Source organism: Empidonax traillii, unplaced genomic scaffold (assembly GCF_003031625.1).
Source record: "Empidonax traillii isolate 1590-97213 ecotype Southwest subspecies unplaced genomic scaffold, ASM303162v1 scaffold8:size5222938, whole genome shotgun sequence".
NCBI lineage: Eukaryota > Metazoa > Chordata > Aves > Passeriformes > Tyrannidae > Empidonax > Empidonax traillii.
Window position 1 is genome coordinate 903,609 of NW_020955201.1, and position 15,575 is coordinate 919,183.

Here is a 15,575-nt window from a genome sequence, read left to right on the forward strand (position 1 = left end):
CTTGTACTAATGTATATTAGCTTGGGCTTGTTTCACCTGTTTTCACATAGTTGCCCCTTATTCTTCTTAGCCTGAGAGTGCAGCTGGCACAACTTCATGAATGGGGATGAAGAGAGGAATTTCTCTTGGCACCCCTAAACTTCCTGCATACTCTCCATGCACATGATACTTTATCAATCAGATTGTTGCTTGTAAGCATGTGCTGATAATACTGGAAAGTATCTAGGCAAAGTATCTTACTGGTCTCAGTTACAGCACTGATTTATGCAGGTAACTTATGTCTCTTTTCAACATATTGTGTGTAGCTGAGATAAAATGAAGTAACATTCAGTTTTTATTCTGACCTCTTAGATTCAGTGAGTTTGACTATAAATTACCTCATCTTATTATGCATGTATTTGTCCTTCTGAAAAAATGACTGCCTTATTTTGTAAAGTATCACACATATTATGATGTTTCATACATTTTTCTGTAAAAGTCAATTTGAGATGCCCTTTTTTGAATTTATAGACTATGTTTGTCAGTACCTACCTCACACAGAGGAATCTGGAAATGTTGGCTTTGTGTTTTGGGCAGTACACTGGGACTGACTGGAATCAAAAGGTCATGTTCTCTTGAGAAATCCTGCTGTGATTATCCTTTGGAATAAGCCCCTTGGATAAGTTCTAGGTATCACTAGGTATTACTGATGTAGGATCACAGTAGAAATACGGATGCTTTACAAAGATATTTGAAGTTGCCAGAGTACTGTTTGTCCATGAGGGTTATGTATTGTAACTGAGATGCCCCAGGAAGGCTGTTTTGCTTCAGGTGTTTCTGAATTGAAGATGGAGTAAAGAGAGGAGTGACAGCAGATGTGATAAACCATTGTTTCAATACAGATCTGTATTTCCTTCTGTGGCTAAAATCTTCAGGGGTCTGTTAACAGAGAGCATTTAAATGCAGTTGCCACTTCGTCCTCCAGTTCATACCTGACACCTACTGACCAGTGGAAGAAGCAGACTGTGCTGTTAGCATAATATTGAAGGATCTTAAAATGGTGGTATTTTCATCCAGCTTTTCGGTTGTACCCCAGTCATGTAAGGGCACCAGCAGGCATCATTTCCCTATTCCTTTTCATAGCTCTGGGGTCATTCATATCACAATAGATCTTAAGTCTCGCACATTTTTCTGCCTTCATAAAGGGGCTTCTTGTGAGCCCAAAGGCTGATAGTGTTGGTGGACCCAAACATTCTTTTTTCCACTGCTGCAATATTCTTCACCTGTCTTCATTTCTCCTGGATTTAGTTTTCTCTAGCTGCTGAGACTTCTGTGGCACTCTGAGTCTGCAATCTGCTTGATGGACTCATAAGAGACAAGTAATAACTGACAGACTTATTAAGCCACTTGTAATGATGTATCAAATTCACTGAAGCTTGAATCTCTTTCATATTTTTCCATGTTGTGTTTTAAATTCTATCTAATGAAACCAGTACTGGAGAAGGTAGGTGAGCCCTGAAATGCTCTTCCTCCTGACAGTTTTAGTGGTGCTTTCAGCCTCTTCTAGGATTTAACTATAGCCCAACTAAATCACCTCAGGTCAGTAAGGTCTAAGGAGAGCTATTCTTCTCTTCCAACTGCTGCATCTGAATTTACAATGTATTGCAGTCCTTGATTTATCTGAGACACCCAGTGACACTAACTTTATCTTCATTCTCACCTTTTTGTCTTTCATCCCTGCCCAGTGAAAACATTTTGCTAATGGAAGTTGGGCAGTTCTATCACTGATCATTTGGTAAATACCATTAGGTTATCTGAAAATGCAAATGCCAAGGCAAGGTTATAGTCCTCAAATCTCAGAGTGAGCTGCTCTCTGGTATTTTATTGTAATACCAGACTTAACTTCTGTGTTGGTCTGACACTGAACCCAAAGCATAGATCTCTATTGAAAATTTCTCCATATGGTTTAGTGTTCTGAGGTTTTTTAATCTTTCATTCTGTTCTACTGAAACTTTCTGTGAGAACTTGCTACTTGCAACGTACCACAGAATGCTCTTACTAAGAGTTAAGAGTTTTGTGTTAGTAAGACTCTGCTCACTCCCTGATGTGTTATGAGGCTCCTGTGGCCTTTCTTCCCCAGCTGATTAAAGCAGGTGCTGAGGGGGCTGTGATGGCTGAGGCTTGGCATCTGTACCAGCTGCCACCACAGGGCCATGAGAAGCTTCAGGCCATGCCCTCACCTGTGTGGAGGTACCTCTTTGTGCTTTCCACTCTTCCGGCATCCAAACTTGTGTTTCTGCAGGCATGGCTTTTTGTAACCAGTGCAATCTCCTGAAGCACTGCTGTCTCTGGCCTGGGAGTCACTAGCAGTCAATACATGGGAGGAATACATGGGACTGCTCAATAGATACCTCTGCCTTAAAGGTGATGCCTTGGAGCTTTCTGTGCAAAACTGCCAAACTGCCCTTTTTTCCAATGCATCTTCACTGGAATTCAACATTGTAAACTGACAAGTGCTTGAATTCACCTATTGTGGATCCTTATTGACATTAGGATCCTGTTTCAAGGAAAATAGGTGATAATATTGGAACAATGTTTGAATTCCATTTCCCGTACCTAGTAGAGTCCATAACTGCTGAAGTAACTGTATTTCAATCAAATAAGCTCCTGTGTTTCCCAGAATTTTCAGTAGCAAGCATGGGTGTTGAACTTCGTTGGAAACCCTCCATTGTCCACAGCTTCTAATGCAATACACTGATGGTACCACTGACAAAAGTATTTTAGGTGGTTGATCAGCGATCGTTTCTTCACAATTTGCTGGCTGATCTCATTGGAGTATTGTCACAGTTGCTTGACCATGATCCTTACCTTTATATTTCTTCTTCTGCATTAATTAATATGCTTATGTTTAGTATACTTAATTTTGGTACTGGTCAAACCATTCATGTTTGGACTTACTGCATGATTTTCAAACAGGGATTTGTGTAAATCCATAATAATTCACTATGTTAGTGGATACAGTTGTATGCATAAAGAGTATATCTGCATGCGCATAAGTCAGTTATAAACATCTGAAGACCTGAGCTCTCAAATAATAGACTTTTATGTGGAGCTGTGTTGTCATCAAATGCAATATGCATGCACAAATGTTGATGCCATTTCTGGAAAACCAAGAACAGCCATAGAGCAATATTGACTCAAAGCTAAAGTCAAGTGATGTTAGTATATAGTTCTTGTAAATATTTAGAAATTAAACTCCTTTTCATGGTGTGGATTGTACATTTTAAGGGATTTTATTATATATATTTTTCCATTTCATTATTCTTCTAGCAGTAATGAAAGATTTGGCTCAGAAGCATCTGAAGCCAAATTGTAGCTTTAAATTTCCACTTGTCATTGCCAGGTACTAAGACTAAAGTATATCTTTTTACTGAGAACCCTTCCAAAAGGTGTAGCTGTGTGCTGGTTTAATCTTGCATTTTATAGCTGTGTGGGCAACCCTTGAACGTAAATTATGCTTTCATCTCCCACACATTGCCATTGCCTTAGAGATGTTCAATCCTGTCTGTACTGGGGAGAAGGAAGAGTTTGCAGATTGGAGAGAACACTGATTTTTGGTTCATCTCATTGGTTCTCACTGTGGCAAGGTAAAAATAGAGCTAGTGGAAAATCCAGCTTTTGTCAAGTGTCATCAGAAGCTTCCTTACTATCTGGAGACCCACTACCACAGCTAGGAAGAAGCATAAAAACTGTGTAATAGTTTTCAGAACCATATTATTTTGGAGACCCTGGAATTAAAAAAAGAAAAAAGAACAGAAAACCAGAAGTTTTGGGAGGAAATTAATTGCTTTAAATGAAAAACTGATACTGGATTTTAGCAAAGGAATCTACAAAGTACCTCAGATCCTTAAGTGAGGATTTGGTTCTCCAATCCCCTATGCTGTCCTGCAGTGTTCTTCAAAGCAAAAGATTGTTTTGGAATCAAGTATTAAATTTTGCATGTGAGCTTTCATTCAGTTCTCTTTTAGTAAAAGTGACCTGTCTGAAAAGTTTTCCTTTCCCTTTGTACATCTGAATATGCGTGCTGAGTTTTTCTTTTGGAACACCCAAGCTAGAATCATAACTTCCTGAAGCATAACTTGTATTCTAACTCCAGGGCTAAATTCCTCTTCCCCGCCCCGCCCCATCCCAATTAGGTGTAATTTTATTCAGCTTAGCCCCTGAGATTTCCTCTCAGCGTTTTGAAACTTAAATGCATTGTTTCCAAATTGGGCTGTCTTCAGTGTCGGTGTTATAAAGTGGCTTCAGTTCTGTGAGTACTGTTAAGTCTTTTTTTTTTTTTTCCTGACTGTTGTGTGTTTCATGAGGCCTTCCACCTTTAAATGAACATAATTTTCTGTTCTGTGCAGATGTGGGAAAATTTAAAGCAAAAGTCAGTATGATGTTTGCACTAGTTATAGTGGAGGTGCTACAATGAGTAGTCAACCCTAGAAAAGGTGGTAGGTTAAGTGATTTTAATTTGCTCATCTTTTGCCATCTCCTACATGCTGATGAGATGAGTGTTTTTCTTCTGTGTTGCGGAGCGTTATGACTGTGTGACTTAGATGTTTTTTTTCTGTCACTGAAGGTAACTGCAGGTTTTGTACCTGTCATTGTGTGTCTTGTGTGTTGTATCTTTTTGCCATAGAGCTTGTACATGTGCATAGTATGAAAAGATAGGTGAATATCCTGAGTTTTCAGTCAAATGCACAAGCGCCTTACAGACTGCTTACTTATGGAATAGATTGTCATTCATTTAAAGTTTCTGAAGTTCAGCAATGTCTTTGGAAGATATGTGTTTCCAGTTTTGGAAAAAAAATAGGATAAAGGGAGGAAGAGACATCAGAAATCTTCCGAACTCCTAAAATGCATATTTTAGGGTAGCAGAGAAGTATCGGAAACCTCTCTTTTTAAGCAATGTGACGTTTGTTTTGCATACACATATTCTGTAGACATATTACATATTTTGCTTAAATATAAAGGGAAATGCATAGTTCCCAGAAGCCTTCACTTTAATTAAGAGTAGTATTGATCAATGAACACTGTACAATGATACAAACCTAGTTTATAAGCTAAAATTCTCCCTAAAGTTTAGATGAAAAGCATGGAGCATCAGGTAGGTTGCAGGAAAAGTAATTTTTTGTTTAGGGAACCTAAGTAGGGTCTACACCACCCCATTCCTTATGTCCCAAGGAGACAAACCATTTTCTATATTGTCTTGTCTTCACCTTGCAAGGTGCTTCTTCCCGTGAACTGCATTCTTCCCCTGACAGTGGGTTCTCCTTTTTGCTTTGCTTAGATTTAATCCCTAAATCTAACTGGGAAATGAAATTATTTTTCTAAATACACCTTGTTTATAGATATTTTTATCTTTTGCCACCATTTGAAGACACAATTTGGTTAATGGAAGAAATCAGTTCTCTGTGCTGCACAGTAGCCTGGATCCCTGAACTTCCAAGCTGTCACCTGATAGGGTTCAAATGTCTGTCAGGTTTGACTTCTGTCCTCTCTCTCTATCTCTCCTTTCTCAATTTCAGTTTAGACTGTTGGTTATGGTTAAATGATGCCTTCAGCTGGAACTATGAGATGAGCATCTTTGTTCAGAGATGATGGAATTTTGTTGCTGTTAATGCAAGAGGTTGAAACTTAATACAACCAACTGCCTAGGGGAGAAGAAAGTTCCTTTCATAGGTAAAAATATGTAAGCTCTGTTCTTAAACCTGTTCTTCCTCTGCCATCATGTAGGGGATTCATTTTAAGCCCTTAGCATTCTCTGAGGCTATTAGAATCTCATAATTTAAGTATTCTCATTCCCTTTGATATGACTCTGATCTTCCATTTATTCTTTCAGTAAACTTGCCCACATCATAAGATTGATTCATAGTTTGGGATTGAAAGGAACTATTTGATCTGAAAATTACAAATCAGATGGTCTGTATTTCAGGATGCCTGAGCAGAGGCTGCTTGGAGTGCAGCATTTTCATTTGGGCCCATCTTGTGTCTGATGAAGCAGATACAATGTTAAACTGATAGAGGTGTTCCAGATGGAACCTGAAAGTGAAGATGGAAAGAGTTGAAAAGTCCATTTCTTCCTGAGTAGCTTGTTCTGCATTAATAACTATATTTGGAGATCTGATGGTCAGCTACACCTATATAACATGCTTTGAATTCAACTTTTAATCACTGTTACATTAGGTCAACTGTCTGACAAAACTTCAGAGTTTATTATGTCTACTCATTTGCATTATTCAGCTCACTAAGGTGTAACCAAGGAAGGAATCTATCCTCTAAAAAGCTATGCAGATAATCCTTATACAGTGCTGTCTTTTATTGCTTTATATGACTCTAGTGTCAGGTTTTTCTTTATTTTGTCCATGACTTATAATGTAGCTAGCATGTAGTCATGTTACTTGTCTTTTTGTAGTGTGGGTCAGGTGTTAGAACTCTTTTGACCCCAGGAATTGCTCTGATTTTCCAGAAGTCATCATTTAAAAAGTAGCATCAGCAGGCCAGGGATCTGCTTAGGCAACTCTTTTGGGACTCCTGAATGCTTATTTTCTGGGCCTCCTAAGTTAAACTGTTGTGGCTAATGGATGTTTTTCTAATGTCTTCTATTATGAATGGACTAAAAGTATTCCATCATTATGGTACCATCATCTTCCTTCTTTTTGCAAGGGACATGTCTCAGTGTCTCAGAATGCTTCACTTCATTACTACTTTGTAAGTAATTTTTAGGTATTGTCTTTTGTCTCTCCTCATATTTCTACACTTCTGAGCTTCTGTCCCTTTCTTGCTGTCTTACTGTTTTTAAATTTGTGTTGGTTTTGGCTGGGATAGAGTTAATTTTCTTCACAGTAGCTAGCATGGGGCTGTGTTTGTGATGCTGGAAACAGCGCTGATAGCAGAGGGATATTTTAGTTGTTACTGAGCGGTGCTTATACAATGTCAAGGCCTTTTCTTCTTCCCACCTCGCTCCACTAGCAAGGAAGATGGAGGTACACAAGGAGTTGGGAGGGGGCACAGATGGGACAGCTGACCCCAAATGACCACCAGAATATTCCACACTTTATAGCATTGTGCTCAGCAATAAAACTGGGGGAAGAAGAAGCAGGGTGTATACAGATGATGGCATTTGTCTTCCCACATGACCATTATACATGATGGAGCTCTGCTTTCCTGGAGTGGCTGAACACCTGCCAGCCCATGGGAAGTAGTGAATTAATTCCTTGTTTTGCTTTGCTTGTGTGTGTGGCTTTTGCTTTTCCTATTAAACTGTCTAAACATCAACCCATGAATTTTCTCACTTTTACCCCTCTGATTCTCTTCTCCATCCAACCAGAGAAAAGTGGGCAAGCAGCTGTGTGGGGCTTAGATGCTGGCTGGGGTTAATCCACAATAAAACTGTTTACGTTTTTATGAAATTATGTAATCCAAAATAGGGTGAATTATCAGCCAAAATTGTCTGCTTTCTCATTCTCAGTTGTTGTATTTTTATTTCTTTTTTTGCTATGTCAAAATTTTTCCCACTTTTCTGTTGGGATTTTTTCTGCATTTATTTAGTTATCCTCATCACTTTGTCCAGTTTCAGTCTTGTGAGAATGGGGGGGGGGGGGGGGGTGGATAGATGTATGTATACATATCCATGCAGGCATCTATGTGTATATGTGTCATAGTTCTGATGTTAGCAAGGAATTTTTCTTTTCCTTCCCCCTGCCGTGTGTGCCCTGTGAATGGGCCATTAGGTGACCAAAAGAATCGACCTGGTGCACTGATGGCCAAGAGATTAGTCTCCTAGCAGCGAAGGGGGAGGAGTTGGGGGGGGGGCTACTGGTGTGTGGCTGGAAGGAGGTGGGGAGGAGAGGCTGGGTGTCAGCTCAGCTCTCTGCCCTCAGGGGAGCCTGCTGCAGGCTGCAGACACTGCCTGGTTTCTTTGAGTTTTTTTTCCCTGTCAGAGGGGAGTTTTGCCGATGCTCTCTGCTCAGCTGTTGCTGGCCAGCAGACCCTAATCAGCTGAAGTTCGTGAGTTTTCTTCCATTGGGAGAACTTTCTGTTTTATTGCTGTTTGCTTTCCTTCCCCTTTTTCCCCCTCCCCCCACCACCTGGCGGCAGCCAAGGATCTCACAGCGCCGCCTGGTGACGGGCACTGGACAAGTCCTACTCCTCCAGTGATCCAACAGCGCCGCCTGGTGAATGGTATAAGACATTACAAATTTTGCATCTCCAGTGACCCGACGGCGCCCTCTGCTGACTGTGGTTGGAACTGCACCAAAGGGGGCTAAAAATTGAACTATTTAATTTTCCTTTTGCCAGTTTATCGGTTTTGTTCTTGAAGGGGATTATTGGTGGGTATAGGAGTATTGCTTGGTTGTTTTACTTCTTTTTTTCTTTTTTTCTTTCGTGTTCCTATTAATACACACATACCTTTTAATAAAGGGCTGTTATTTTTCCCTTTTCCATAATTTGTTTTCCTTCAATCGGAACCTCCTAATTTCAGATTTATAATTGCTTAGAAAAAGAAGTTTGGGTCTTTTTCTCCTAATCCATCCTCAGCAAAAGACCCTTGTCTCATTTAAACTGGGACAATATGTGTTTAAGAACTGCTCTCTGTTTGTCCATGGTGAGTTTAATTGGACAGAGATTACCATCACTTAGGCAACTGGCAATTTTTACTTCAGTGATTAAGCTTTGTTTATCAATCATAATCCATCAAACTATGCCAGATGTTTCTGGCAGTAATTTAATATCTTTATGTAAACATTGTTGCTTTCCGAGTATTAAACAGAACCACTCTAAAACTTTTGAATTATTCTTTTGGCAAAAACTGTATATTTAGAGATAGATCATCCCTCACATCACAAAGCCAAAACATTCCTTTATAGAGTATGTTCTCTGCATGAAGAAACTAGATTGCATGAAAACTGACTTTGTATAAAATCTATATGCAGTTTTGTTTGAATCTACAAAATGTCCCTTTCCAATTATACTACTGTTTATTCTTAAGCAGCCCTCACAGTAAAGGAGATTCTTGCTGTAAGGAAACTAGATTGTTAGTAGTATAATGCTTGAAAACTGAAATGAAAAGAAGTTGTTGAACTTTTTACGAGTGTGAAATACTTGTTTCTACTGCTGGTCTTTCAGGTCTTTGTAAATCTGCTGTACCCACAGGATCTGCAGCTCTCAGACAGTGATGTGTTTAGCTCCCACACTTGGTGCACAGTTTGTAAATGTTTCAGACCAAAAGATTTTTTTTCTTTCTTTCCTTGCATTGTATTTCTGCACAACCATAGACTACAAACTTTTATTATGTTTTCTTTTCCCAGACAGTAGGAGAGTGCTTCTAGGACTGAGTGATGTTCTGTAGAAAATGCTATAAATATGCAATTGTCATCATTTTTATTCCATTTTCTGATTGCTTATGGAGTCTTGTGGCTCTGATACATGGCATGTTTATTCTGCTATTAAATTAACTGGTTGCATTACATGTCATGATTTTCATAAACAGTAATGGCATTCACCTGTAGCTTGGCTTTATTTTTCTTCTTTTTCTTTTACAGCTTTTTCACTTCCAGATCTCACTGAGCAGTTTGCACCTCCTGATGTTGCTCCACCGATTCTTGTCAAGTTAGTAGAGACCATTGAAAAGAAAGGTAGGCTGAAGAACAATCTACCAACGTTTTCTGTTGCTTATGTGAACCAAGACTGCAGAATTGGATCCAGAGCTGGCATCTCCCCTTTCTAGAGCTGATAATGCATCACATTACTTAACACTAGAAATAATCTCATTTAAGGTCTGTTGCACTGGTTTCTGCTCAAAAGAGCTATTTGGACTATAGGAGCAAAACCGAAGCTTATCTCAAATGACATTTAATAAGTCAACTAATATGAGTATTATTAAAAGTTAAGGGAGAAGGGTTGCTAATTTATACTGTAAGTACTTCTTGAAGAAAAGAGAAATATATTGTGTCAGGACAACGGTCACTGAAATATTAATATATCCCATTGATTTTGTTTTGAAGGTCTGGAGTGCTCAACTTTGTATGGAGCACAGGGCTCAAGCAGCTCAACAGACTTAAGACAAATCTTTGAATGTGGTAAGTACAGTTATTCTTAAAGCACTAGACAGATTTTGTGGTCAGATCACTTTTCTTTTCTTTGCTCCCCCACTCATATGTGCTGGTTCTCAATAATATAGTACTAAGAAGAAATATATATAAGTAAAAAGTTTTCTTTTACACTTAATATGAAAGGTATTTTTGACTTTTACAGATTCTTTCTTCATGGCTCCATTGTGTGTTTTTTTTCCAAGAATAATTATTTTAATCTCTGCATTCCTGTTGCTTGTTCAAAGACAGATAATCTAGATGTACAGAGAATAAAAAGATGTTTTGTTCAGAGTCAAGATAATGATTCATTGTTCCTGTAAGGCTGGAGGTTACTATTTTGTAAACAAATGGTCATTTGTTTGCATGTAGTTCTGTGTGTGCAGTTTTTGGTCCAGTAGGTGGGATGTCAATAACAGCACATTACCTACCCTGCTACAGAGTGATACTGGAAGGCAAAGAGACAATTGAATTAATATTGTAGGCTGGGTTCTCAGGTTTTAGACAGTAAAACACAACTACACCAATAATATCACTTACCCATTTAAGTTTCTTGAAATATATTTCCTTTTTTTTTTTGATACTCCTTAACACTGCTTCAGGCCAGAATATACTGGCTTGGCAGCACTCTGTTGCAGTAGGAGAGATCAGTAGCTATTGTAGGAAGAGTGCTTGACTTCAGCTTGGCAAGCTGGGGTGCAGTGTGTGCTGTGAGCTTTCACTTGGTTAAAGGAGCACAAAAATACAAGGGGTGGGAAATGAAACTGGCTACATGCCTTGGTGTCAAAGGGACAAAGAAAGCAAGCTCAAACTGTGAATTAGCCTCTTCATTTTTAGTAATTACAAATATTAACAAAATTAATAAGAGATGAGTTGTCTGTTCTTCTAAAACAAAAGGGCGTTCTGTCCTCTGCTGATTGTGGTAGGAGAAAAGAAGTATATGTGTACAAGCAGGGAGAGGAGACATGCTTGTGGTGGTAGCAGCCTCACACTAGCAGCCATATTTTTAGTTTGTAATTGTATTTTTCAGTCCAGATAAATGCAGATTTTCTGTGGCACCAATATGAATGTGTGTCTTCATTTATCTGCATCCTTTCTTAAGTCTCTAAACTAAGATGTACTTTTATGAAAGGTTTGTCTATCTCCTAAGATCAAAAACTTGTGGTTTACATGTGTTTTTACTTAAAATGTAGTTAGGTTTGAGAAATGAAAACGGGACTTCGGCCTTTAGTAACAGTGTCTCTTTCTGACTTCTCTTTAAGAAAGAATCAGAATCTTCCAGGGCAGAGCTAGTGCAGTGGGTATCCAGGTACATGGATTCGGACAGATCTCATCTCTTCTGCCTGCTCTCTTTGAATCAGCAGAATGCTAATTCAGAGAGCAAAGTCATCTTTAGTCTCAAAGTTTTGAACTTGCATTAGCATGCTGTTCTGCTAACAGTTAAAATGCTCTCCATAATTGGATAACTGTCTGTTAGCATCAACACAGTGCTATCTAGCTCTAAAATCAAAGTTGACTTGCATCTAGCCAGCTCGGCAGATGGAAGAGGTCAGCTCTGTTTATATCATTACACCCGAAGAGCTGCAGAGTAAGTTTATTCTTGCTTGTGTACTCACTTCAATAATTTGGGATATACTTCAAGGAAATGGTCAACACTGAAGAAGCATGATTTAACTTGGCTTATGAAACAAAAAGCATTCAGTGAGCAACAAAACTAATAAAAACTATTTCTGAAGAATTTGTGGTTGGATTCTCTGACAGATAATTGCTCTTGTAGAATTTATTCCCACACTGCAAGTTTTATATCATCTGAAACATTCATGATGTCTCTTTTCTCATGCAAATTCTTTGGTCTCTGATAAGATTTGAGCTCATACTGCAAACTTTTCTTCAGGGGAAACAGAAAGGAGGTGGAGTAGCACTAAGTTTCTCACTACCCCCTCCTGGCTGCCTTATTTCACAGTATTTGTAGACGCACCACATATCTGATTTCCTCTACCTCCCTGTTTACTTTAGTTTAAACTGGCCAAATGGATTCATGAGTTATTTTACGGAGGACCTGGCTAGCATAGAATGTTGATCAGCATTAATGCTTCTAAATTCTTGTACCAAATATGGATCTTTTTGGAAACACTGAGGACTTTACTGTGCCAGAGTTTCATGTTTCAGGATGAACCCTAATCTGGCTCCTACTAAGGATTTCTATATTTTCCTATTTTTGTTTTTGCTGCTGATATTCCTTTGTGTGACACTCCCAAACCTTATCCCAAGTCATAACTATCTTTGAAGGGTATCAGATTCTACAAGATAAATCCTAACAGCTGCATAAAACACCAAGCAAAGTTCTACAAATGTATATTTGTTTCAACTTACTCACATAAATATTTACAGACTTGTAGCCCCAAGTTGTCAATCAAACTTTCAGTCATAATAGAAGTAGCTACCAGTAGAGAAGTGGCATTTGACCAAACCTTTGATTAATACTTACTTCTTACACAAAATATTTACACATAAAACAGAGAGAGACCTATTAAAAATATTCTGATGTTCCATTACATTTCCAACACGCAGCAAGTCACTATTGTTACTCTGAGTTCAGCCCTGGCCTGTATGTGGCAGAAGGCCACATGCAGCTGTGGAAGCCATTTGGTTCATCACATGCCAAAGGCCTGGACATGGTGTTGAACACCGTATGTTGTTAGTTTCAAATACGTTTCTTGGTGTCTTACATTCTTTCTTATGAGTTGTCCCCCATAAACCAGATATAAGTTAGCAATTTTGGCTTATTATGAAGCTCTGATATAATGACCTTTGTATATTTTTTCCAGTTTCCGAAGTCTAAAAAGCATATTGCTCTTTCCCTTTAGATGCCTCTTCATTAGATTTAGAGACATTTGATGTGCATACTTTATCAGATGTTCTCAAGAGGTATATCCTGGACCTGCCAAATCCCATCATTCCAGCAGCTGTTCACAGTGACATGATTTCTGTAGCTCAAGGTATGATTATCACATTATTTCAAATGTCAAACAAAAAAGCTTTTATTAGAATTCTGAATATCTGGTGGTCCAGCTGTCGCTCACAGAACAGGGAAGATTCTGAGCAACGTGGAAGCATCTCAGAAATTGTGAATATCTTCACCACTTTTGATGAAAGCTGTTTCAGTTCAGAACTAGACATTATTCTGCATTATTCAGTTACTTATTTATGTAAATGTAATGGAAAATATAAGGGATTACACACTTCTCTTTGTTTTAGTAAGTAGAAATATTATAGAAGAACTGAGGGAAAAAATCAAGGACTTATCTGTATGCAGAAAGCTAATTTTTAACTTTTTATCAGTGCTGACAAAGTAAATGTATTAGAGGTCATGGAGTGCTGTGTTACATTGGGAGTTGCAGATTATGAAGTGAGAAATACATGTGAGATTCATCATCTACAGTGGTCATTTTAAACAAGTATGTCTTACAGTCTTTCAGCACGTGGGCCAAGTATTCTGTTATATATCTCAGGACAGGATATTGTTACTGGTAACCTTCAAAGTTAGAACAGCACCTGTGAGACTTATCTAGTGCATCTCTAAATTACCCAATCATGTGTAACGCTAAACACAAGACAGACTTCTACCAGTACACTCTGAACATATTGCGGTTCTAACCAAAATGCATATCTGTTTCCATTCGACTTTTAAATACTTGTTCTTCACTCTGCTCTGAGCACCCTACTTTTTAAAAGATGAAAGAAATCTTACGGCGCTAATGAAGGACAGAATTATTTTCTTCTGTAAAACTGATGCTTCTAAAGAAGTCTCATCTAGTTTCATTTTACTTGAATGTTCCTGTGCTGATTTCAAGAGCCTTTTATCTGTTTGCTTGCAGAAGTACAGAGCTCAGAGGAGTATGCTCAGTTGCTGAAGAGACTCATCAGATCTCCAAATATACCTCCCCAATATTGGCTCACACTCCAGTATTTGCTCAAACATTTCCTCAGAGTTTGTCAAGCCTCCAGCAGAAATCTTTTGAATGCAAGGTCTCTGGCTGAAATTTTCAGCCCTCTGCTTTTCAGATTCCAGATCACAAGGTATGTGGGTCATCTTTATCATATTTTCTTCTGCAAATATGGGTTAGTTATATACAAAAATAAGTTTAATTAAGTAATTTTCTGACCCTATTTCTGACGTGAGGGCTTTGTAAATTTTTGCAATGTTTTTTGAATAATTCTAAAGTAAACGTTTGCATTTCACCTAATTCTTACTGCCTGATCCATCTCTTGCAGCTCTGATAATACAGAACACCACATAAAAATCCTGGAAGCTTTAATCACAAGTGAATGGAATGAGAGACAGCCTGTACCAGGTAAAAATATTTTTAATTGAAGTTATATACCATCTGCTTAAATAGTGAAATTCAACTTAGGAACAGTAAATAGTTTTTTTCTTTTTTAATAAAAATTAATGCAAAGCAAAAGTGTACAATACAGAACTAAGTAGAAGTTGTCTATTTTATGTGATGAGCAATGTTTGTTTCATAAGAAGTTGTCTTTTTCATTAAAATCATTTTAATAGCCATAGTTTGTAGAGCCTTTAGAACTTTCATTTCACTTTCAATAAACAGCAAATAGGAATTTGTAGTTTTTTAAGACTTGTAAACCAATAGAATGCCTATCCTACAGTGATGGAGTGGTTAATTCTGGACGGTTTACAGAGCATTCCATTTACTCCTGGGTGAATTTTCTTAGAAATACTATGCCCCATAGAGATATTGGAAGAAAGTAAAATTTCCCCATTTATTTATATGTATATATATTTTAATCCAGATACTCAAAAGATTTATTTATTGGTAATAACATAAATATTGCAAAATATATTAAGAGCCCTCCAGGAAAGATAGATAACACTTGCATTGATTCTGTAAGTTAGCATCTAATTTAGTCAACAAACAGTAAAACCCACCTCTAATTTATGCAAAATCACTGGGTTTGAATCAAATATTTGATAAAAGCAAGGCGTAGTTGCTGACTATGTGCAAAGGAAATTATTAACGCAGGGAACTTTACATGTTAGCTCAAAGCAATTCATTTCACAGCTTATTTACAAAGAATATCTGAACAGAGGATAGGGTTATGGTGAACAGAACACTGGACAACCTGTAGCTTTCCTATCTCTCTATTCAAAGTACAAAGTGAAGTTCACGGAATTAGGATTTGTAGGGCTGGCTGAGATTTGAAAAGCTAGAGCACAGCAGCAGAAAAATGCTTTATTTCTTGTATTTCAGGTAGGCACATTGTATAAACCCCTTCATCAGCTATTGAAGATTAACTTAAAATAGCTAAAATTTTTGTTCCTACTGCTTTGGTTGAAAGGCTTTTCTCATCTTGCCAGCTCTTATAGTTAGGGAACTTTCTCTAACATTTATTGTACATCCATTTTCAACTAGTTTACACATATTTGGTTTTGTT

The 15,575-nt window shown here is 38.0% G+C and overlaps 1 protein-coding gene across 3 annotated transcripts in view; it reads left to right on the plus strand.

Moving 5' to 3' along the window:
* Positions 1–15,575, plus strand: part of PIK3R1 (phosphoinositide-3-kinase regulatory subunit 1) — a 53,537-nt gene that overhangs the window by 22,214 nt on the left and 15,748 nt on the right. For all 3 annotated transcript variants that reach the window (XM_027882266.1, XM_027882256.1, XM_027882248.1), the window contains exons 3-7: positions 9,573–9,665; positions 10,035–10,109; positions 12,986–13,117; positions 13,997–14,198; positions 14,394–14,473. In XM_027882266.1, the coding sequence (XP_027738067.1) occupies positions 9,573–9,665; positions 10,035–10,109; positions 12,986–13,117; positions 13,997–14,198; positions 14,394–14,473 (582 nt within the window). The remainder of the gene's footprint in view (positions 1–9,572; positions 9,666–10,034; positions 10,110–12,985; positions 13,118–13,996; positions 14,199–14,393; positions 14,474–15,575) is intronic.